The sequence below is a fragment of the Mchenga conophoros genome, linkage group LG12 (genome assembly GCF_057382185.1).
Source record: "Mchenga conophoros isolate Kocher_MC1m ecotype Shallow Benthic linkage group LG12, M_conophoros_male_GT1.1, whole genome shotgun sequence".
NCBI classification, from domain to species: domain Eukaryota; kingdom Metazoa; phylum Chordata; class Actinopteri; order Cichliformes; family Cichlidae; genus Mchenga; species Mchenga conophoros.
In genome coordinates this window covers 8,598,743-8,622,569 of record NC_140537.1, presented here as the reverse complement: position 1 = coordinate 8,622,569, position 23,827 = coordinate 8,598,743, and the positions used below count along the sequence as shown (strand labels likewise).

Genomic DNA, 23,827 nt, shown 5'->3' with positions numbered 1-23,827 from the left:
ACTTCTAATCGAGCTTATTCCTACACCCCAGTCAGTCTGAAAGTATTCCCAGTTTATGCGCACATATCCAAATATATTTATTATTATTATTACTTTATATCGACAAATGAAGCGCAAAGGGAACGCTGGGGAGTCCCCGGAGAGTTTTTACACACGCGGTCATTAAGCGCTTTGACTGACAGCCGAGTGCCAAAAGGCGCAGACGCGCTCCGATTGGTCAGAGCGCACTTTACAACCCCCTCTTGTTTCCGAGCACCGCACAGTCTCAGCTTATTACCTCCCCAAACTCTCGCAGGAGCCGCACGCAGCCCAGCAGCGGGACTACAGCCAGAGGAGATAGTGGACTTATTGCAGAGCGCCTTTCTCCTGCGTCGCTGTCGCTGTGCGTTTCTTCATGAACTGAGTGTTGCCTGGCACTCCGGTTAGCAATCATTCAGTGGCTGCAAAGACACATCATGAGCTCTACTTGTGAGTGCTTCTGCAGGATGTTCCGGCTGCTGGTGACGGTGGCACTCCTGTCAGGGTGCAGGGCGTCAGAGTACGAGTACTTGCCCTGGAATACGCCCGTCTACGGCAAGTCGCCCCAGTGCGTGGACATTCCGGACGACCTGCGGCTCTGTCACAACGTGGGCTACAACCGGATGATGCTGCCCAACCTGCTGGAGCACGAGACCATGGCCGAGGTGAAGCAGCAGGCCAGCAGCTGGGTGCCTCTGGTGCACAAGAACTGCCACCCGGACACGCAGGTCTTCCTGTGCTCGCTCTTTGCTCCCGTGTGCCTGGAGCGGCCGATCTACCCGTGCCGCTGGATGTGCGAGGCCGTGAGGGACGGCTGCGCCCCCATCATGGAGGCCTTCGGCTTCCCCTGGCCGGAGATGCTCACCTGTGACAAGTTTCCCGAAGGTGAAGTGTGCATTGCCATGACGACACCCAACGCCACGGAGGTTACAAAACCCACAGGTAACTCACCTAACAGCAACTTCAAAAGGTCAAACACACACACACAGACACACACACACTGTATATTTGTGAATAAATGTTTGACAAGGAAATATGCAAATTAATAGCTGAATATTTCCTGGGCATAAACCTGCCATTTAAAAGGTTTATTAACATGTTGTCTATATGATGTATATTTTTATTTATTTATTTATTTATTTATTTATTTTTGTTAAATAAACAAACTTTCTCAAGGTGAAATTTAAATGTAGAAATTTGAAGTCAAACTTCAATATAAAGTTGAAAACCTTTTAAGAGAATTATACTTTTTATATATATATTTATATATTCTGTATAAATAATATATTACCCCTGCAACCCTGATAAGGAAAAGCGGAAGAGGACGGATGTTTAAATAAAGAGTTCAGGTGAGGGGTTTATATTAAAAAATTTTAAAGGCATTCCCTTAAAATTCCAGTGAAAGAAAACAATCTTCAAGTTGTCTCATAAGGAAGAAGTTGAAAACGAGATATTTTGCAGTTCCAATTTCTTAATATAGTATTAACTACCTAACCCTGACTAACTTGCTCACTTAGAAAACAAACAGCCAGCACTTTTGCCACCGTGTAAAAGACGACACCCGTGCAGTTAAATGGGCATGCAACTGTTGTTTCAGGGGTGAAAAGTGTGTTTGCAGATGCAAATCCGAGCACAAACAAAGCAAATGCGACCTTTTGGGGGAGCAAATTCAGCCATGAAAACCTGGATTTGATCCTGTTTTAACACCCACCACCCCTCATGTTTTTTAAAGAAAGTCTATCACGTTTACGTTTTCCTTTCACTCTATAATCCCCTGGCTTTAATGTGCAGGTGAAGTTGCTTGCTATTGACAACGAGTGATGTTGTAATATTGCAAAAGCTCAAACAGATGTTAGTCATTTATTTCAAGGTGTTCGCTGAGCTGGAGGACAATGCTGGGAGGAAGTCAAGCAGCAAAAAAACAAAGAATAAAAAGGTTGGAGGAAAAAAATGTGAATGAAGCCCTGTGCTCTGGCAAATGTTGTGCATCTGATGAAAAGATGGAGATCTGGAAAATCGGCGTCCAAGTTGACGTCGGGAGGGCGGTTTGTAAACAGAGCTTCCAAGGACATTCTTTTACCCCTATCATCTATCACTAATGGGTGCTTTGGTGCAGATTCCCCAAGACGCTGCATCAGCAAATGGGGTTGTAGAGGGCAATAGCATTAGTCCAGCAAAACTGTCTTCCAGCACTAACCTCTGCAAGCCAAGTTGAGAAATGCCAGAGAAGCCCATAAAAATCGCAGAAAATAACAATTCTCTGGATGATAAAGCTGAGAGCAAGGCTGCAGTGCCAGGTTCTCTATCGGTTGCTCAGGCGAGGTGAGGTGTACGCCGAGGGGTGGGGGTGGAGGGACTACAACTGCCTCATTCACTTGAACCATAAAGTTAAAGGGGTGGGGCCTCTACTTATATTTCAATCTAAAGCCCCTTACTGAACATGTTGGCCATAAATGGAGGGACTGTGGATCTTCCTGCGATAACACAGAGCTCACTGTATCTTTGGGGGAGAAGGGACGTGTTTGTGAGTGTGTGTTTTGTCGGGGGGGGGGTTGTTGCTGACTGACATAGTGGTATGGATGGAGGCCTGTTTTTCTGAAAAAGACTCCTTTTTCAAGGTAAGACGAAGGGACCACACAGAGCTCCATGCTCTCCAGACTTCACCTGTTATCATTTGTCAGCACTGGGGTTAAATAAAGCCAGCCTGTTCCCACAGGTCGGCTGAAGCTCGGCTACTCAGAGTTTTGTTTTCTGGAGAGTCTCTCAGTATCTGATCTTCAGGGTGATAAACATTAACAGAGGCAAGCTAATCTCCTCAGCTGTTAATGATTGTTAATAGAGGCCAGCTAACAGTGCTTGAATACTGCAGCATAGGGACCCGTGATAAGTGATTTAAAGATGAACCAGGCGCTCAGAGGCAAAGGGACCCAGTGACTCTGTAAACATTGTCTGTTTTCACAAGCTCTTCACACCCGAGCGATGCTTTCACAAGCATTCGTTAAACACATGTAAATGGACAACTGGAAGAGAGTAGAGTGCTGTTACCTTCCCCTTTGGTTGATCGATCCAGGCCCACAGTGGGACACCGCAGTGTAGTCGGGGTTAATGTTGCAAGGACGCTGCGATCGCAATGCAGGTCCAAGTTTGTTTGGAAGGTCGGCTCAGCTGTTTGGCATGAAACGATCGTTTGTGGTATTCAAAAGAATTGAAAAATTGTGTCAGTAAAAAGTTTGCAGATATGCCTCAACTGAGTTACTTTTTGGCAAAAACACTTTTTGGCTCTTTTGGGATTTTTGTCTTTGAGCTGGCTATTATACACCTCTACACCCTTTTTAAACTCTGGAATCTCAGAACATTCTTTTAAGGTTGAATTGAATATCTTTACCATTTATTCCTTCCATATTTCTAATACTTTTTTAAAGGTGTATAGATGAGTGTTGAGCAGATGCATTTTGAAAACTGCCTTAGTGTAGCAAAAAGTAAAGAAGAGCGGCTCTTAGTTACAGCTGGCTATAAAAGCTTAAGGCATTCCTCACTGACATCAGGTCATCAGAGTGTACGAAACCCAAGGGAGTAGGTGACTGACTACTGACAGTAAACAGGATCTGTGCATCCTCAGAGATGTTAAGATGCGTAGAAGTCTGCAGGATAACTGACTGAAGTTGAATATGAGCACTCCTGACCTGGTCACCAAACGGGCAACATAAATTCCATTTGACATTTTGTCTTCTATTTGCACCGATTTCTTGTCCAATTGTTTCTTTGTTTTTTTTGTGTGTGTGTTTTCATCCACAGGTTACTCTCCCATCTGCCCTCCATGTGACAACGAAATGAAAACAGACACCATTCTTGAGCACATGTGTGCCAGCGAGTTTGGTAAGCGGCGTCCCAACACCCACAAAACACAGACAGTTGGATGCACTGCATAAAATCAAAAGAACTCTTTACTGTATTTCCCATCTTCAAAGTTCATAAAGTTTTATAAAGTGTGCAACTTTTATTTTTCCCCCCATAGTACACTGTGTCCTGGCGGTACTTGGTCATATTTGGCAGTTCAATTTAATGTGACGTTTTATCTCTTGGTTAGATATACTATCCCTGTCTGGTCTGGTGGACCATGATGTTCTGTGACTAATGAATTGGGGTCATTGAAGTCTTTAAGTGGCAGATCTTTGCAGTTGTAAACTGGGATGTTTGTTCTGTTGTCTGGGCTGACTGATGTTGCAGATTACCTTCTTCATATCCTAAATGGAAAAAAAAGTTAATGATAAACCATCTCCAAAAACAATTCTTAAATGCTAATACCATTTCTTCATGGAAAAAGATAAGAATTTGTTTCTCATTGTGTTGACATTGGGTGTTTGACTTGTGTTAATATTCTGCAACTGTTATCTTGTAATATAAAGAGCCGAGGTAGCTGTTCTAGTGAACTGGTTCTATGGTAATAAAATCTAACTGAGCTGGAAGGTCTTTGAGTGAAATAGTTCATACATCTAAGCTAATATAGGCTAATAAATATTCTATTTAATACGTGGTATCACTTTCAACAAGAAATTTCCACTCAGAAGCACAACTAATATCCTGGTTAGCATTCAAGAGTGATAGGTGTTCTGAAAACTTGCTCTCCAACATTTGTCTGTTTGTTTGTTTTGTTTTTTTTAATAGAATTTTAGCGTTCTATTCATCTATAGCTTTTTCTCAAACTGTTATTTTAAATCTACAAATGGTCAACTGGAAGGGTAGGCTAACAAGAACCATTAGCAAGCTTAATTGCTGTAGTTGTAAAACTCCAGTGCACAGGCCACAACTTAATACAATGCAGGAAACCCTGCTGGGTTATTGTTGGAGAATTGCAACACAGAATTATTGGGTAAATGAGAATTAACACACGTAATTATTTGCTACATGCAAGGCATTGGATTTTATTCAGATGTTAAAAAAAAATGCTCGTGTTTACTTTAGTGTTAGCTTTATGGATTTAAAATTTTTAGTTCAGGTTGTTAGGTGATTTCCCAAATACAAACCTGTTTCCAACAAAAATGGGACGCTCCTTAAATGTCATTCCTAGTAGTGCATGGGTTTTTTATGTTTTTTTCCATAAACATGAAGTGAGTAGAAGCCTGATTGGTATCACCGTTTTTGGTCAGAATAAGATCTGAGTGAAAACAGAATGCAGAGAATTACTAGCTAGTTTCAACTTGCATTTATGGACACAGTGATGGACTGTGTTTCCTTACAAAGGTTTTCAGAAATGAGCCTGTGTGGTGATTTCTGCCAGAGAACTTGCTGTTTTAAATGCATTGCTTCTCGAGGATCTAAAATTCACGGCTATTCTCAACTGAATGGCTGACGAATAGCTCAACTGCCAATTTTTGGCCTTGTTTATTGGGATTCTTCTAGATACTTTTAATCTTTCAATCATATTGCATACCAAAGATATGAAATCTCCAAATGTTTCACAATGTTAGGTTGAGAAAATTTTAAATTGTGGAGCTATTTTTCCCATGAATCTAATCTTTTAAGGGAGAAGTACTCTCCGTCTTCCCATCTGAATTTCAAGAAACCCATTCTGGGATGTTCTTTCTTACGCCAACTGAATCTAGTATTGACAGTTAAGTCAGTGTCTCATGTTCCACCTTGAGGGTTCTTTGCCATTACACAACTTTTCCAGTCTTTCGTTGACCTTTTCTCAACTTTGTAAAACATGTTTCCTGCTGAAAGACAACACAATTTCTTATTTTCTGCAGTTAATATGTCAACTTTTTACTTTAAGAGTAGTTGTAAGATCAAAAGCTTGGTGATGATCAGAAGATCAGTTTTAGAAGGATGTTGTTCATTTTGAAAGGCCATTCTTCAGCTCTGCAGTCATGTTCTGAGGTCGTACCAGAAATGTTCTTTTGGAACATTATCAAATCTAAAGACATATTCTGAAGGGGATTTGGAAGTGGGTTTTGAACACGTCAGAGCCTATTTGGAAATATTAAGAGATGGCTCAGAATCTGCTGCAGCCAGCTTCACACATTCTTTTCATTAGAGGATCCTCAGTCCAACTTGAATGGAAAACAACATTAAAAAAAAAACAGGAAGGAAGGACGATCTTAAGCTGATGAGGGCACTTGTTTTAATTGTGGAAATTTGGAGGTCTTACATGAGGAATCCAGTATAAACCATATGTACTTAAAAAAAGGAAATTGAAAGCTTTGAGTTCAATTAATAACACAAACACAGATTGAACTGCAGACATGAGAACGTTCAGAAATAATACACACATGATGCACACAAGATGCAAGTTGTTCTACTTTCATCTTTTATTCACCAAAGCTTGTGGCAGCACGAATTCCAGGTGCCAGGCTAAGCAAACATAGACTGGACGCACATTGAAAACACACATTCTTCCAGTTCTCAAGAAAAAGTTTAAAGTTACATTTGTTTAACAAATTGCATCGGTGTTTATGCTGCGGTGATGAGACTTGCCCCTTTGAGTCTGCGTCCCGGTTTGCCAAGGGAGCGGGCTGCATTATTGGCTTGTTTCATCTTGGATGAAGACAGATGTTGTTTTGCTTGCTTGTCATAAGTCACCTAACCAGCTGACATATGAGGATACACAGACAGATTTAGTGTCAGGCTGAGGATGAGACCTTGTTGCTTGTGTTGACCCTGCGAGGGAGGGACATAGTCTGGAATGCAACAAACTTCTCTATTGCTCCAGTATGGCTCGATTGTGGCGGGTAAACAACTAATGCGTAGCCTGACACGACACAGCGCTGCAGCTTGCCAAAGATTTGTTTGTTAATTTTTTTTTTCAGCAGACCGACGGAATTCAGTTTTGGTCTGGAGAGAAATGCTATAAATACATCCAACAGCAGCTAAACAGCAGAAGCTAAACATGAGTTAATGCCTTGTCTTGAGCAAAAAGGAAAATGTGCAGATGGAAATATCCCACGCTTTAATCATTATGTGTTTTATCCCACAAGGTCATCCCGATATCTTTCTTGAGTTCCAAAAAAAATATTTGGACAGTAAACTTTAACAAGGCAGCATCTTAAATCCAAGCCTGTTTTGTTTGGAGAAGACTGCAAAAATAGATGTGATGGATTTCTTTGCTTTTCTCAGTGGAACACAGGGATGGAAAACCATAGAGGGGCTTGAGGGATGAACCAGAGACTGAAGCCTTTGTTAATCTGCGTGGACCAATCATGTGTTCATTAAAAAAAAAAAAAAACTCAACCTAGCAGTGAATTAGAATTTTTGTCCATCTCATTTACTTGAAGCTGCAAAATGAAAGATGCCAAAAATAGTGTCTATCATGCATTGCACTGCAGTGCTTCCCAGCATTTAAATTGAGCATGTTTGATTTTTCCATGTGGTTTGATAAAAGTGGAGAATTCTGTGGTGAAACTTTTGACTTGTGTCCCCTGGATGTGGAGTTTTTCTGGCACAGGAGGAAGGATGGCTGTAAGTTGTGTGTTGTTGAGCTAATGCATCAGAGTTAGAAGAACGAGTAACAGGTTTCCCTGGTGAGGACAAATATCGCTTATTTCCCTGAAATCCTCATGATTAATATAGCTGTTGGGCATGTATTTATGCACACATGTCCTATTTGCCGCACTCAGCTGTAAATGATTTCAAACATCATCACAACATCAGCTTTTTCTTCCCACTGCAATTTTTCTCCGTGCTTAAGGTTTTATGGTACCTCATTGTCCCAAAACCTCCAGAAGCCCTTCAATTAAATCTCCTCGGCTTCCAACTGTTCACTTTGTCCTTTTCCGAATTGCTCCCTCCCTTTGCTGATGTGATAAACAACAGGGCATTCCTGTGCTGGATGACTGTTCAGTCTAGCTTGGACCACTTGCCATTATTGTGAATGAGGAGCACTGCTCGCCCTCCTGCTGGGTTTATGACACGTTGGGCACTTAAGGATCCCATTAATACATCTGACCCAGCAGAGGTAATCGAGTCAGGTTTCAGAGACAACATCACAAAAAGAAATCTTACAATAGAAGTCATTTTATTTTAGTGTGCTGGCATGCGTAAAAGCATCCAAATCACTGACAGTATATCTTCCTTTTAACTTTTGTACTGTAACAAAGGTGCAGCATGCACATATATTTGATTCCACTGAAGACGTTCCCATTTTATTTAAAGAATCGTCTATTTTTGACTCCTAAAAATGAAAACCCTTGTTATAAGCTGCATATATGTACTAGTTCTGACCTTTTGGGGTTTTTTTACACTGTAAAACTGGTGGGTTAATACCTTGACACTGGAGTAGGAAAATAATTAGTGACAGTAACTTTAATCTCTTAACATCCAACTAATTGACAGTGGACTTTTACCCAAAAGTCTTACTCAAATAAATATCTTGTCACAGGAAAACTGTAAGGCCCAAATGCATCTAAGAGCATTGTTTGATCTTCTGATCCAGGAAGGGCTTCTGAAAACACGGTCACGTCAGTGTGAACATATTCATAGCTGTTTTACAGTTAATATGCTAATGTTATAGGTTATGACATAAGAATTAAGTGGGCAGATTTGAGAAATGCTTTCTCACAGAAAGGCTATCTTCTCTTTTCTTTTCTTTCTTTTGCTCACTGTATAAGATGAATTTATTTTTTTGTTTGGTAACTTTAAAAATTGAAAATATTTTAAAAACTAATGTAGGAAGAAACACAAACAAGGGCAGTTTCACTGACCATGAGAAAAGAAACACTGTTGTCAGTTATTTGATCATTTGAACGTCTTATTGTATTCTGCTGCTGAAGAGATTAAGCCCTCAAACAACGCGAGGTGCAAAGAAAGTTCAGGGCGTTAAAGGATTATCGAGGTTGGAGGATTTATCAAGATGAAGTCCTTTCAGTGGTGGGCCAGACCTTTTCTTTTATTACACACTAATTATGACCGCTGCATTTTGACTTCTCTGAACACTAAGCCCCCTCACAGAGACTGTTTGACGGGGGATAAGTCTTAATCCGTACCATGTGCACTGTTAATACAGGGGGAGGCTCTTTATTTATTTATTTTTCAACACTTTAATTAGCAATTAGCAATACGAGTGCAACTGGAGAGCAAGGATCCAGTACAGGTTTTTCTGTCTACTATAATTCTGTTAAAAAAGCAAGTGATCTGGTGTTTAAAATCGTGGAGAAAATTAGATTGAAGCCTAAGTTTGTTCTCTTCTTACTGGAGTGGGGAAATGCTTGGTCAGGCTGTTCCGCTACTGAAGGTCACAAGGCTTTATTCCCAGCTTGATCGTGATTTATCCTGACACAAATGTCAGTTAAGTCAGACATAATGCACCTAGATATACTATATGACAAGTCATAATGTGTGTGTGTGTGTGTGTGTGTGGGGGGGGGGGGGGGGGGTAATGGACATTTGGACCACCAAAGTCCAACTCGTGCTCTGTTTCAGAGGAAACTTAGAGATTAGAAGGTTAAATAGAGTTTAGTGAAAGATCAGGGGTATTTTGGTCTGAAAAACATACTTGGACTTAAATGAAGGTGAAAAAAAATTATATTGCATTGCTAATTGTGATAAAGATATATGCTTTGTCTATATTTACACCTTAACCTCGTAACATCCGCCAGGTCACTAGTGATGTGTTTGTGATGCGCAGGTAAGAGGCTGGATTTTAAGGGAACATTTAGTTTCTGAAACATTGGTTGTTCACCATGTGGCTAAAATATAGCCTAACCCTAACCCTAACCCTATGTGGTTCACTATTGACAAGCTGGAAGCCCAGCGCAGTATTCCTGAGAATTTATTTGTGCTTTGTTTGTTTGTTTGTTATGTCGTGAAAAGCAGAAAAATTAAGTGGCTTTGTCCATAATTGGATTTGGTCTTTGAACATCAGAAGTCACTGAAAAAACATACCGCATTATTTATTAGTATTAGGCTAAACCCCAGAATTAAGAGGATCATGGATAAGTTCTTTTGCATGAACAGGATTTGCAACAATGCACTGTTTGTGGGAAAATGAGTTTCAGTCTATGTTAATTAAATTACTTATGTATTATTAATAAACGGTGATCCAATTTTTAATCAAACATGAGTAAACAGCAAATTGTATAAGGCGGTATCTTGGCTAGCTATTCGTCATTAATCCATGTTATTGTGCAATACTGTTGACCTGAGCCACCAATAGTATTAAGATTATGAATGTACTTTGATTGTGTATGCATTCTGAAATAAAACACACATTTTTGTGCTTTAGCAGTCGTGCGCTTCACACGACTTTTTAACCTCATTCTTACTGATTATTCCCATTATTAGACTTACTGCCACACTGTTCAATAGTTGATTTGAATAATGGGCCCATGATGTACATAGACCACTTTTACTTAGCAAGTATGTTATAAGTGCTACTACTAAAATAAACATTGCTACTTTGGCAATGTTAAGAGTGTGGTAATGTACTTCATATTGTATTAAGTATGGCAGCGATTGAGACTATAACTGATTCAACAAGAGTTTTTTATTAATGTCAAATAAAAAGTATTTTCCCATATACTTCTATACAACAGGAAGTCATGTTTTGCAAATTGAAAATGCAAGTTTAAAGCACCAAAAACATTCTCTTAAAGTTTAATATTACACTCATTCTATCATTGTACTGTAAAGAGTACAATGATATATTTTTTTATGGGTTTGATTCCTTGAATTTTAATGGTTCTCATTTGGAAAAATTAGTTGTGTATATGAGGTAAAAATGATTAAGAATCATCTGTAAAGGATGGGGAACCATAGTGGCATGTTTCCTTATATCTGTTCTATTATATCTATATCTATTATTGTGCTATTGTTTTATTTATATTTTGATATTGCTAGGGATGATGCAATGATCGGGGACCATTCTTAATTTCGTTGTTCTCATGAGATTGACAATAAAGTTTCTGATTCTGATTCTGATTCTGATCACGGGAGACTGACCTGCCTAATATCCTTCATGATGATTAATTTTACTAGTGCACTACACTACCAGGAGCTGTCAGACGCAGCACTGTACAACACGTTGAGTTCAAAATGACATTCACATTTTAGAGTAAACTCATCTTTCTGTTGTTCCTCCGCCCACAGCTTTCAAGGCCAAGATCAAGGAGGTAAAGCGAGAAAACACGGACCGTAAGGTGATCCTGCAGAAGAAGAAGAAGATGTTGAAACCGGGAAACCTGAAGAAGAAGGACACAAAGAAGTTAGTGTTGTACTTGAAGAATGGTGCTGACTGCCCCTGCCAGCAGCTGGACAACTTGGGAAACCAGTATCTAATCATGGGCCGCAAGGTTGATAAGCAGTACCTCCTCACAGGCATCCACAAGTGGAACAAGTCCAGCAGAGAGTTCAAAAATGCCATCAAGAAAATGAAGACCTACAAATGTCCCGTATTTGAGAATGTTTTCAAATAATGTGACCTACCCCTTCATCACTGGTTGCATCTCATCATACATATGAACTTGCACAAGCATTCACAAACTTTCTGTTGTTCTCTTAATATATCTTTATGTCTTTGTACATTTGCAGATAGCCGATACTGTGGACTGTCTGTCGTGTTATGTTGAAGATGTGACGACAGGGTTGGGTTTTCTTTTTTTCCCCGCTTCAACTTAAAAGGACATTGTAGTAAAAGCCCTACCTTGCTGAAATCATTTCCAGTATATAGATACTTCATTCACATGCTTTCTCAAAAGGTCTGTGGATTTGTTGTGTATTTTGGGAAAATATACATACTTCTTTTTTTTTTTGCTAGCAATTAGAGGAGATGTCTAACACCACTTTCCAAGAATGTGTTTTTGTGTGTGTAAATTTGAAGCTAAAGCCAGTAAACTGTTAGCTTACCCTTTTTTTCTGAAAAAGGAAGAAGAAAAAGTGTTAGCTCAGCAAGAAGGAAACTGCTAGCTTGTCTCTGTCTAAACCTTTTAATAAAAGAAAGCATAAACTGTCATTTTACATTGAGTTTTCTGTGTATTACAAATAAAATGTATTATTTTAAACAGGGGTAGAGTCAAGCTAGCTGTTCCCTTTTACTTTAAGGCTTTGTATTAATGTAGGCTAACAATCTGCTGGCTAACTGTTATAAATACATCCAACAGCCTTTTATAAAATGGCTCTTTCTGATCATAAAGAAACTCTTAAAATCAGTGTATTTTAAACTTTAAAAGCCAATAAAGGTTTGTTGTAGAATATCTTATTGACAGAAGTCTGAATATGCTGCCATGATTATTCTGTCTAACTGAAGACTGCACTATCAGCAGTTATGAACATTTCTCTGAAGCTCATTCATTTCATCATTAAACATTGTTGTTTGAAATCCATAAGAGAAGCATTAACACCAATCACAGAGTAATTTGTAAGCCTGGGTGGCAGATTACTTGATTTTGCCTTTTTTAAATATTTCTTTTTATGTTGGTATACGTTTAGTCTGCAGTATTCATTAGTCTTTGGTCATGGAATACGCCTTGTAGTCGTACAGTTTTGCAAAACTTATCAAAGAGCAAGTATTGGCAATTCTGTTTTTCTCGTTTGTTCTGCTCATGTTTCATTTTCAGCACTCTATTATTGCAAATTGGAATGTCAGCAGTACATTGTTGCCTATTACATGTACATACAAATTTTACATAAATGTATAAAAAAAAAAAAAAAACTAAATGTGTTGCCGAGATTATTTTCTTGATTGTTTTTTGTCATTCATTTTCTTTCTGGTGGTTGGACCAAAACTTGGTTCAGTAAAATATCTTTAAAATTGAAATTCTTGGTTTCACGTTGTTACTAAAATATGAATACTGACATTCCTCCAGTGTTATCATCCAGTGAAAGATTTAGGTTAAATTTGTTTAAAATTTGAGTCTCTCAAGAAACAGATTATTTAAATCGCATTGCCACCCCAGCCAAGTTGGCTAAGTAGTTATTAAGTGAAATCAACAGGTAACCTTTTTGTATTTTCAGATAGATTTTCTTTCTTCTTACAGAAAAGTTGCTGTCTATCATGCAAACTAGAGGTGACTAAGGCAATCTGCTAGTGACAAAAGCAATCACAAAAAGGGCTAAGATGAAGCACCTTTTTTGTAACTATTTCACCTAGCAACAACCAGCAGCCAGTTGGGAAATACAGTTTTTTTTTCAAAATGACCAGAAGCTGTATTATATCTAACATGTCAGCCAACTCACAAGCAATGTGCACATGACATCATGCACAGCGTCTATAGTGAATTTGTTAAGTGAGTTACAATCGTAAAAAAAAAGAGAGCATATGAAAGACTGGCAGTGGAGACAGCAGAGCCGTATTTGCTATCGAATGAAATTTCACGGACTCAAAGATGTTGTAATTCTTGCTTAAAGCACCTCTTTCATGGAACGTATGTGTAAAATTACTGTGTTACAGCCTTCTAGTTTCAGTTATTTAGGTAATCCAATTATGATACAGTAACTGATGAGTAACGAACCTGCTGGGGCAAAGTAGACAGTCTTGTTTTTGTCCCCAGTGACAGCTTCATACATTGCAAAATGCTTTTATATAATACCAAATAGAACACTGTCAGTCATACCACTAAGTGAAGTGTAAATAAATATAACCAAAGTCTGAGTGAAAATCTAAAATATTGGGAAAAAAATTACTTTCTCAAAGCTACATCTTTACTACATGTAAACACTTGTTGTTTTTAAAACTTTCTTTCAGATACACAACAGTCTCATATCTTTATGTAAGATGTTATTTTGCTCTTTGTACACGATGTGTGACACTGCCAGAACAACTGGCTTCTGCCTTGACATGTCAAACAGGGCCGTGTCAATCTAACATTTGCATGCTTTATGGAAAGATAAAGCATCGCGTTGCCAGATCTCCATGCCAGAGGATCTCTGACGCATGCATGTTTTTACTCCCACCACTTCTCCAGTGATGTTAAACTCTTGTCTGGGTGGCTTTGAATCCAGGTTTATTGTGGTTTCATGGGCTGTTGGTGCGTTGGTATGTTGCGTGTAAATGCCAGTCCCGAGTTATGCATCATTAAAAGCTCATGTTGATGGTGAACTGTAATGCTTTCTTAACCAAAGGGCAGCACTGTCTAATCAAGTGTCTGTAGTTGAACAGCTATGACTTTCTAATGCAAGAGTCACAGAAGCTGCCCCCAAGATAAGCAGTAGATCTCAGCAGCCCATTGATAAATATTTTAATATAAATGCTTTTCAGAATTGAAATTCATCGTGTCAGTACAACATGTATAAACTGCAAAACATGAAACCATTCTGTTAATAAAAACGCTTGTTAAAAACAAGGCGGTATCAAACAGACCAGTGTCTTGCCCATCTGGTTTCAGCAATGGCTTTGGTAGTGGAAAATATATCTCAGATGTTGACTTTGCTTTCTAATCATCACTTCAGCTGCCTTCAAAAGAGCGCCAGAAAACTAGGGGCCAAAATGCAGCTTTGTCCTATTAAGAGATGATCTGCAAAAAATATCCTGTTGGATTCATCCTTTTACTGAAAACCTCAAATTGACAAAGCTGATGAAGTATTATTTTGATTTGTTCCACGTCACAGTCAGGCACTGTATTTATTTATCCCTCCAGTATTAATACCGCACACTTGATTTCAGTCACCAAGTTGACAGCTGGATTGAGAGCTTAGGGTTAGACACTGTGTGCATCAGATCTTGTGAAATACCTTGGCAAATTTGGTTTGGGCTTAATTATATAACGTTCTTTCACAACAGCAGAACCCCAGGTATCAGATGATCCTTTATGATCAAGCATTTGGCAACCGTGGGAAGGAAGAACTCCTCTTTAACAAGAAAAAGAACCATGTGCCTTCACCAGTTGGGTGGAGGGTGGGGTGGGGGGCTATATTCTTGTTGTGTAAATAGTTTGCTTTTAGTTTCCACTGCACATTGGGAAAACATTTTGTGTGATTTCCAACTATAGAAAAATCATTTTAAGTTGGGCAAAAACTGAAAACTGTGTTGTACTGAGACATTTTCTATACAGTTGTGTATAGTTTAAAGTTTGCGCACCCAAAAATATGCTTCACCTGAGACAGAGGTCAAGATGGATGTTATTTCGAACAACCGCATAGCAGAAGAGGCTCCAGTCTTCCTCTCCTCTGTGATTTAAAGAAACATCTGGAGAACTCTTGGGCACCACTGTCTGTTTAAGATGCAACTCCACATCCTCACATTAACAGGAGGAAACAATAAAGTGCTATTAAGACTTATAGCTTAAATATTTGGCAGCAAATAAGCTATCGTAACATGTTTTTTTTTTTTTCTTTCACCATGTCCAAATGTTTCATTTTATGGATCCCTGAGCCTGGAGGTTTTAAAAAGTGAGGCCCTTCTCTGTTCGTAATCCATGTTTGTGCCTTCAAAGCTGCTGCCACTTCCCCCCACCTGCTATAAAACCATCCTTTGTATTTAAAGGTATAGCTATATACTCTGTTTTATGATCCACAGTCAGTAGCCAGCAATTTAAAAGGAACATTTTGGACGATTTTGTTTTGGCATTTCACGCAGCCATTATGTGCGGTGTCATAAAGCTAGAACAGGAATACAAATCATTTTTAGATGTAACATTAAAATGATTTCCTATAGCTACAAATAAGAAATATATCCTCTTTAACACAGTTTGGACTGAAGTTTTACAATTTAAAAGACAACATTAGCCTTTTTTCTAGAACTTCAGTGTGTGAGAGTGTATAAATTTCCAGTTATTTAAATGCAGAAGTGGTGTTTTGGCTCCCTTGTTGACCCTGAGCTACAGAGCTATAACCTCTAATGTCTTTGGCTTGTATGCAGGATTCAGGAGGGATGAGTCTGCACACAGCACTGCAGACCTGGTTCCTCTGGAATTCTGGGACTGCAGTCAAATTGGCAGACTATTCACATCAATCTTCTGGTTACACCTCAGGCTGTTTGCCTCCCGCTAGCTGCGCTTGCGGCATGTGATATAACTATAACAGTCACTGAAATCCTGTCAGAAAAGTGGACAACCTGCAAAGAAAATAGAACAGAGAAACAATTGTTTTCTGTTTCACGCAGGTCGACAAGGGAGCTGGGGGAGGTGTGCGTGCGTGTGTGTGCGTGTGTGGGGTTGTGTGTATGAGTGTTTGAGAGAGAGAGGGAGACTACATACGTGGCCAGCGGCCATATTTTTTTGAATAATAGCCATTAGTTTTAAGAGGATGATGTCACTGTAGGTTTGCTGTTCCAGTAACTATATTCTCACAGTCCTGGATCTGATCCCTTAAATGACTCCTGCCATGAATGATTCTTAATCCTCACTGAGAAACATGAAGAGCTATTTGCACTGGACTGATTGGTAAGTATGTTTCCAGAGTTTGACATGTGTAGATTTAAATCAAATTAGGTTTTGGTTACATTAGAAATAAAGGCAATATATATATACTTATACTTGCAGTTGTGCTGGATTTTAGATTCACTCTAATGTTAAATCATAGCTTTCAGCAAGCAGTTAAAAGTCTTCCTCTTAAGAAACCTCTCAGAGAGGCTTATCCTCTTTGCCTGTGGACTTGGGTGAAGATGTGAGCAATTACAAGTCTATGGATAAGACGTAGTGCCAGCGTCAACATGGCTGTTCTCTTTTGGGAGCACTTTAGTGACTATCAATCAGCGGTGACCAGCCCCAGGTTGTAAAAACATGTGGTGAAAAAAATGAAGATTTATGATTAGTCATTAAAAACCATGAAGACCTGTCAGAAACAGCCACAGAAAGTATTTAGAAGTTGTCCTGCAATGCAAGCAGCTAGGTCGGTGTTATAGACCTGATGTTAAAATTTCTCAGATGATTGATTATTGAAGAGTATTGACTCTTGTTACTCACTGCTTTTAACAAGAATCACATACTGAAATGAATCTGTAATAAGTTTGTAACCGGTTTTGACTAGATTCCTGGTTTTACGGTTATTCAAACCATTTAGCATTAATTGGTGTCATCATTGCTCACAAAACAATAAATCTGCATAATATAAATTTTTTAAATTTACCTCTTACTAGATTTTTAAAAAGTACCGTAAACTATTCTGCAAATAAAATTGTGGCATGTTTTTTCTATTTGTACCCCACATACAAAGCACACTGACAGCAACAGAGTTTTAGCTGAAGCATGAAAAGAGAGCTTTGCGACTGAATCCATCATCCGGGGCTGTTTAAATTCAGTTGTTGCTCAATAATGACTTTACTGCTTCTAAAGCCAACAATCTAAGGTGAATTTCATAAATTGTTCCTCCAATAAACCACATGTGGTTGTTACTTTGAAAAATTCTGACTAGGGGAGCATAGGGGAGGATAAAACCCACCTAAACCCATTTTCTCTGAACAAAGGAGTATACTCAGAACTGTGACATGCATCTTCATTACCAAAGCAATTTAACTAAAACCACACATACAGTAATATATTGGTCCTTGATGAGGACCCATACTAAGTGCAATTCAAAAGACATCTGTGATGATGGATTCATGGAACCCTTGCCAGAGCCAGTAATATTAGGGCCTTCCATGGTTAAGGGAGGCTTAAGTCTATGTTTAACCATATTCCACACCTCCACTGCCGAAACCTGCTGCCTCGTATGTTGGTTGATGCCAAGCCCCAAACCACATGGTGAACACCAGATATAAAGTGAGCCATCAAACTGAAGAATTATCAAGCTTTAACAGGTACGTTAGCCCAAGTGGAAAGTGGCTGAAACAGAAATTCACTTGGAACAAGATGTTCAATTGGCCTCAAAGTGATTCTGGCAAACCCCCAGTTGACTCAGGATTAGTAAGCAGTTTCCTGCCCACTCTGTTTAAAATAGGGATGGGGTGCTTACCTCAAATGAGGATTTTGTCAGGCAGTGGAAGAAATAATTTGAGGTTCTTCTCAACCTCTGTAAAGAAAGCAGAGTCTGGGGATTGGTGGATAGCTTACCCATTACTGTTACTTCAAAAGCTCTCTGTGGGCTGTAGTGATGTGTCGGTCGCGAATGAAACGGCTCTTAGAGCCGGATCTTTGACGTGAGCGACGTGAGCCGACTCCTTATCGCGAGCCGTGGGGGATTTTTTTCTTTCTCTCACCCTCTCTCTCGTACGGAGCCCCTCTGATGACATGGTCCAAAAAATAAATAAATTGTGGCCACAAAATACTACTTCGTGGGCACAAAAATGGGTATAACGTGCCCATAAAATACTTATTTGTGCCCACGAAATACTATTTCAAGGGCACGAAATAGGTATAACGTGCACACGAAATGTTAATTTGTGGGCACGAAACACTTGACAATAAAATCTATCCTGGCGTCCAGGTCCTACTGACGTCTGTAGAGCAGTAGGCTCTCAATATCCTGTTTAAATGTTTCTCCGTAATAATGGTTCCTTGCATTGCCAGGCTTTTCAAAATGCATTTGTTGCTCATTCCCAGCCTAAAATAAAACTCAATCATACTGTCTCTATGGTTTAGCCTACTCTTATGCTTATGTCTCTACGCAGCTGTCCAGGAATTGTATCAATATGATGTGCGCACGTTCTCTGTTTCGTTGCCACAAATGCGTAATTCGTTGCGACGTTATTCCCATTTCGTGCCCTCGAAATAGTATTTCATGGCCACAAATAAGTATTTCGTGGGCACGTTATACTATTTTGATGGCACAAAGTAGTATTTTGTGGCCACAATTTATTTAATCTTTGGACCATGTCATCAGAGGGGCTCCGTACTCTCGCACTTTTTTCTGCTTCACTCCGCATGCGAGCCTTGTGCTTGCGCTGGGAAGAGGGGGGAGGGGCGGTAGTTACACTAGCAGTAGCACAGGAACAGAGCGGGAGGGAGAGACAGAGAAAGAGAGCCAGGGACAACAACGTCACATTAGAAAGGTATAGTAATCATCCACAACTATTTTCAGTTGCAGATGATAAAGGATTCAGAAAGTTTAATCATGCAGGTCCATATGACAGAGGATATGCATGTTCTTTTTGTTTTCATATTTTAATTTATATTTAATTGTGTTGTGGTTTGCAGTGTTTTCTGTTGTTTCACTTAAAATTTGTTTAAAAGGAAAAAGCTGAAAATTTAAATAGTTAAAAGTTGAACTGTGACTAGTTGGTTTTTGTATTATATGATTTATTTATTACATTTTATGTGGAGTGAATAAATAAAAGTATGCTCTGAATGTTGTAGGACTGCCCTGGTAGACAATTATACAACATCATGTGGAATTCAGGGACAGTGTCCCTGGAATGGCAAACTATTATGGTGGTACCCCTTTTTATTAAGAGGGTACTGTCAGGGGGGTCACACTCTTCTGACTCCCTGGGAAAATGTATACCAATAGTGGACAGAACAATACTTTAGTTGAACCTCACATTCAGGAGGAGGAATGCAGTTTAAGGTAAGGTAAGGTAAGGTAAGGTAAGGTAACTTTATTTATACCTAAAGGCAAGGTAAATTTGCTTTACAGAAAAATGACAGCATTTGACATCCCTTTAAAAACACACATACCTAATAAATATATAAAACTCACTGTGACACATACTTTAATATTTCGAATCAAAAACAGTTCTTGTTTAATTCAGTGACAGCAACGGGGACAAAGCTATTTTTATAACGCTTTGTCCTGCATCTCGGAAATAGAAACCTCCGTCCTGAGGGAAGAAGCTGAAATTCACCCCTTAGAGGATGGGAACCATTATTAAGGATTGATAAAGCCATCCTCTGTACCTGCTTAGAGTACAGGGAGGCTAAACAAGACTGTGGCTCACCTATCAGACGACTGGACCATCTCACTATCTGATTTAGAGAGTTTTTCTCTGTGACAGAGGTCTGACCAAACCATGCCACCAAACAAAAGGACTGTTTGAACTGTTGCATGCTTTTTTGTCTCTGTACAACCATAATCAGAGCTTGTTTCTCATTGTCCTTCCTTACCAGGGCTGCCCTTTGTCACCAATTCTGTTCAGAATTCTTATGGAAGGAGTTTCTCCTTTAAAATGATAAAGAGAGTACTGGATAAGGAGGTTTCAGTACCTTATCTGTGCTTTGACATTGCTCTGTTTGCTTCACTGAGTGATGACCTCCACTCTCTGTGGGCTGGGGCGGTTTGTTGTCCACTGTAAAATTGGTACAATGAGAATTAGCACATTCAAGTATGAGGCCATGGTTCTTACCCAGAAAAGTGTGAAGTGCCCCAAGCAATAATACAGGTCTGTGTTCCTACTTATGCCTCTGACTTTGGGTAGTCGCCAAAAGGATGAGATCCCAGATATCAGCAGCAGAACTTAGCTTGGTTTGGACATCTAACCAGGATGCCTCCTCTGTGTGATGGGAGAAAACCTGGGAGCAGACCTAGGACACAGTCGAGATATGGAGATGGCAAAGCCATCAAAGAGCTAGATGGGATAACAAGAAAAAAGAGGTAATCTCTGCTAAGACTGATATACCTACAACCCAGACCCCAACAAGCAGTAATCACTGGATCTGATACACAATTCAGCTGATTTATACATATATATATAAACTGGTAAAGGGTCATGTCTTTTGTTTTGACGGTTTGTTGTTCCTCATTGTGTACACATACTGGCTCTGCATCATTTCCACCTTAATGCGCCCCCCCCCCCCCCAAGTGTTGCTTAGATTTTGTTTATTTTTGGTAAGACTGAAAGATCTCCAATTATTTATCTGCCAGCTAAACAATTTTGTTAGCAGTTTTGATATTTTTTAAAACACGATTTTGATTCTGACTTATTAAATGTGATTATAAATGACTCTCATTTGTTATCTGTGTTACTGATTACTCAAAACAAAACTCTGCTATGAAGAAATGTCTTTTACTGAATGGAAATTTGTAATGTAAAAGGGAAAAAGCAGGACAAGTACACGAAAATGAACACAGATGGATGAGAAACTGAAGACATGAACACCTGCCAATCTCAGAAGAACTACAGAGCAATCCAAACTTTTTCAAACTTCTTTCCCGATAGTTCCCATGTGTCATCACACCTCTCCCTGCAATAATCGTATAATTTTAAAGAAAAAGGCTGCAGTTGTCATTTTCTAAAAGTTTTGCAGCACTATTTGTTCTTTGCATGATATGAAATGTCTTTTGCAACTTTTAGTCTATGCGCAATAAATAGAAGATTTGGGCAGTGCACATGGCCAGTAATCACAATCAGGTCTCAAAGAACAGCACTAATGGTAATGAGTTTATGAAGCTAAAATGCTCTCAGATGACAGGAATTATTAAGCTTTTGTAACAAGTGATCATGCTACTTTAAATGACCATTATGTCTTATCTTATCTAAAATCTTATCTTAAGGTAGATTTGAATGTGAGGTTCATTTTAAGAGGAAAAAATCCAATAGTATTCATTTAATATCATTCAAATTTAACTCTGATATCAGATCTATATCAGTAGATCATCAGAGACAGCGAAATCCATCTATTTATCATGTTCTTAACCACTTATGAAAAATCTGATTTTCTGTGGGGGCACTGTAGAGGAAAACCCAGATCACCAGAGGCTCTAGGAGCCATGTTCCGGATACTAAGAGTGTCTTAGAAAATATATAAATGTATTGAATATTCTGTAAAGGTAGGTGGCACAAGGTTTTATACTGACAGACTGATACAGAAGCAGCATTGTCTCTTTTCCTACACTGTTCTGTAAAATGAGTAATTTTCCCAGTCATATGTAGGTGAAATAATACCATACATTCAGATGCAGCAGCATAACCAAATATATATCTCTGTTTTGGACTCCAGTGTCTCCAGGAAGGGTACTGTCTACTGGAAAATTAACAGTGTATCTATCCAAAGGTATTTAATCGTTTATAATGACAGCCTTCACTGAATAATAGCTCTCTTTGGTTAGTTCCATCATGCTCTTTGTAACGCCCGTACATAAGTCATTATGTCCCCGGCTGACTTTCTCTCCTCACTCTTATGGGCGGCTTTGAACCGTGGCTGCTTAGTTATTATGTTATCATGGTATATTTAGGGGGGGGAAATTACTTCTTTGGGGGGTTTCCACCTGAATTGAATGAACAAGGCATATTTAGTTTTTCTGGCAGAGTTCCCCTTGGAAAATGCTGAAGGTTAAGTCTTTAGAAAAAACATGTGCTTCTTATTTTTAATTATGAATATCTCCCTAGAAAACAATGAAAAGTAGAGCCACTCAGAAAATGTTAGCTACATCTTTCTATGTGTTTAGATGCTGCATGGCAAGAAAAATGACCTGGGAACAAAGGTTTCGTTAAAGCTGCCGTAAAAACCACAATTACTGTGAAACACGTGGGCACGTTGACAATTCAGAGACATATGAAAAGACAAATTTATGCTTGTAACGCTCAGATAATTCTAAATTATGGTTGATGGTGGCTGCAGGTGATGTGGAAAAACAGTCTAGTGTCTGTTTGCTTAATGGCCTGCAATTGAGACTTTTTTCGAAGCCTATAATTTTCATTGCTGAGGCAAATTAAAGTTAACTCTGATTTGGTACATGAATTGGATCAGCCCCGTGAGTCATTATGTGCATTGCACTACTAAACAGGTGCCTTTGAAACTATATGGAAACTCATATCTGCAAGGGGGAAAAATAATTTTGAATAACTATGCCTTGATCATGACTCAGTAAATCAAAGTGTTGGCATAAGATCTCATAAGTCTCATTCTGTCCATCTGTTTTTCCCCTGGTAGACATCAGCTTCCATACAAACCTCTCTCTAACCCATTTATGATCTAACCCATTTACTCTGCTCACTAAAGTTTAAAAAAGAAAGCAAAAAAAATCTATTCTACAAAACCAGCTGTAAAAAGGAGGTGAAAGATTACAGCTATAAACATAACATAGCCTAATGGAGTGTTTACTGTGTGTGACAGGAAATGAAAATGGTGGCTTAACAAGCATGATGTAATTGGTTGTTTTAGCTGGCTGTATAAGCAGTTCAGCCCCCTGCCCCGTAGAACTGTACATCTCTTTAAGAGCAGAAAATAATACTGGCATCATGTCTGTAAGCTAGCTGTTGTTTTCATGAGCATTAGCTACATTTTCAATTGAATTTAAAATATTAAATCCATCTTAGAACAAGTGTGTGCCTGCTGCAGCTGCTGGCTATTAGAAGTTTAAAAGCCTCAATCAACCTTAAAAGATTAAACAACAATTTGTGTGTTTAAATTATGTATTTAACAATTTTATGTGTTAGCATGCTTTAGTGAAAATTTACTTTCATTGGAGCACTCATGTTACAGCTGTTTCCATATATTCCAGTAACCAACTTAATTCAAAAATCCTGTTCCTAACGTTGTGCAGTTCTCTTGAACTATGTCTAGTCCACAGCAGCTTAGTGCTTGTACAGTGTTAGGGTATAGACATGCAGGCCTAGAGATCTCTCATTACACCAGCGACCCGCTGATAACCAGTAATCACTAGTAAAAATGTGCACTCCCCAACCAGTTACCGAGTGGTTGCCGGAGGTGGTTTACTGTTGCTAGGTGAAATTGGTCACGCAAAGGTGTACAGTCCTGCACCAAAAGCATCTTTGCAATTATTGTGGCCGTTATTACATTGGAGCATTCACCTCTAGTTTGTATGGGAAACACCGTTGTCAGCAAGCAGTCATAAACTTAATGACCTTGTAGTACCATATCACCCTATTAGAGCACTTCGCTCTCGCACTGCAGGCCTACTTGTTGTTCCTAGAGTATTTAAAAGTAGAATGGGAGGGAGAGCCTTCAGTTTTCAGGCCCCTCTTCTGTGGAACCAGCTTCCAGTTTGGATTCGGGAGACAGACACTATCTCTACTTTCAAGATTAGGCTTAAAACTTTCCTTTTTGCT

At 39.1% G+C, this 23,827-nt stretch overlaps 1 protein-coding gene across 1 annotated transcript; it reads left to right on the top strand.

Moving 5' to 3' along the window:
* The first annotated feature begins 258 nt into the window (after window positions 1-258).
* On the top strand, window positions 259-12,663 carry LOC146562108 (secreted frizzled-related protein 1-like). Its single transcript, XM_085293582.1, has 3 exons — window positions 259-960; window positions 3,814-3,894; window positions 11,098-12,663. The coding sequence occupies exons 1-3, from the start codon at window positions 456-458 to the stop codon at window positions 11,421-11,423; spliced, it is 912 nt and encodes a 303-aa protein (XP_085149708.1). The 5' UTR covers window positions 259-455; the 3' UTR covers window positions 11,424-12,663.
* The last annotated feature ends 11,164 nt before the right edge of the window (window positions 12,664-23,827 follow it).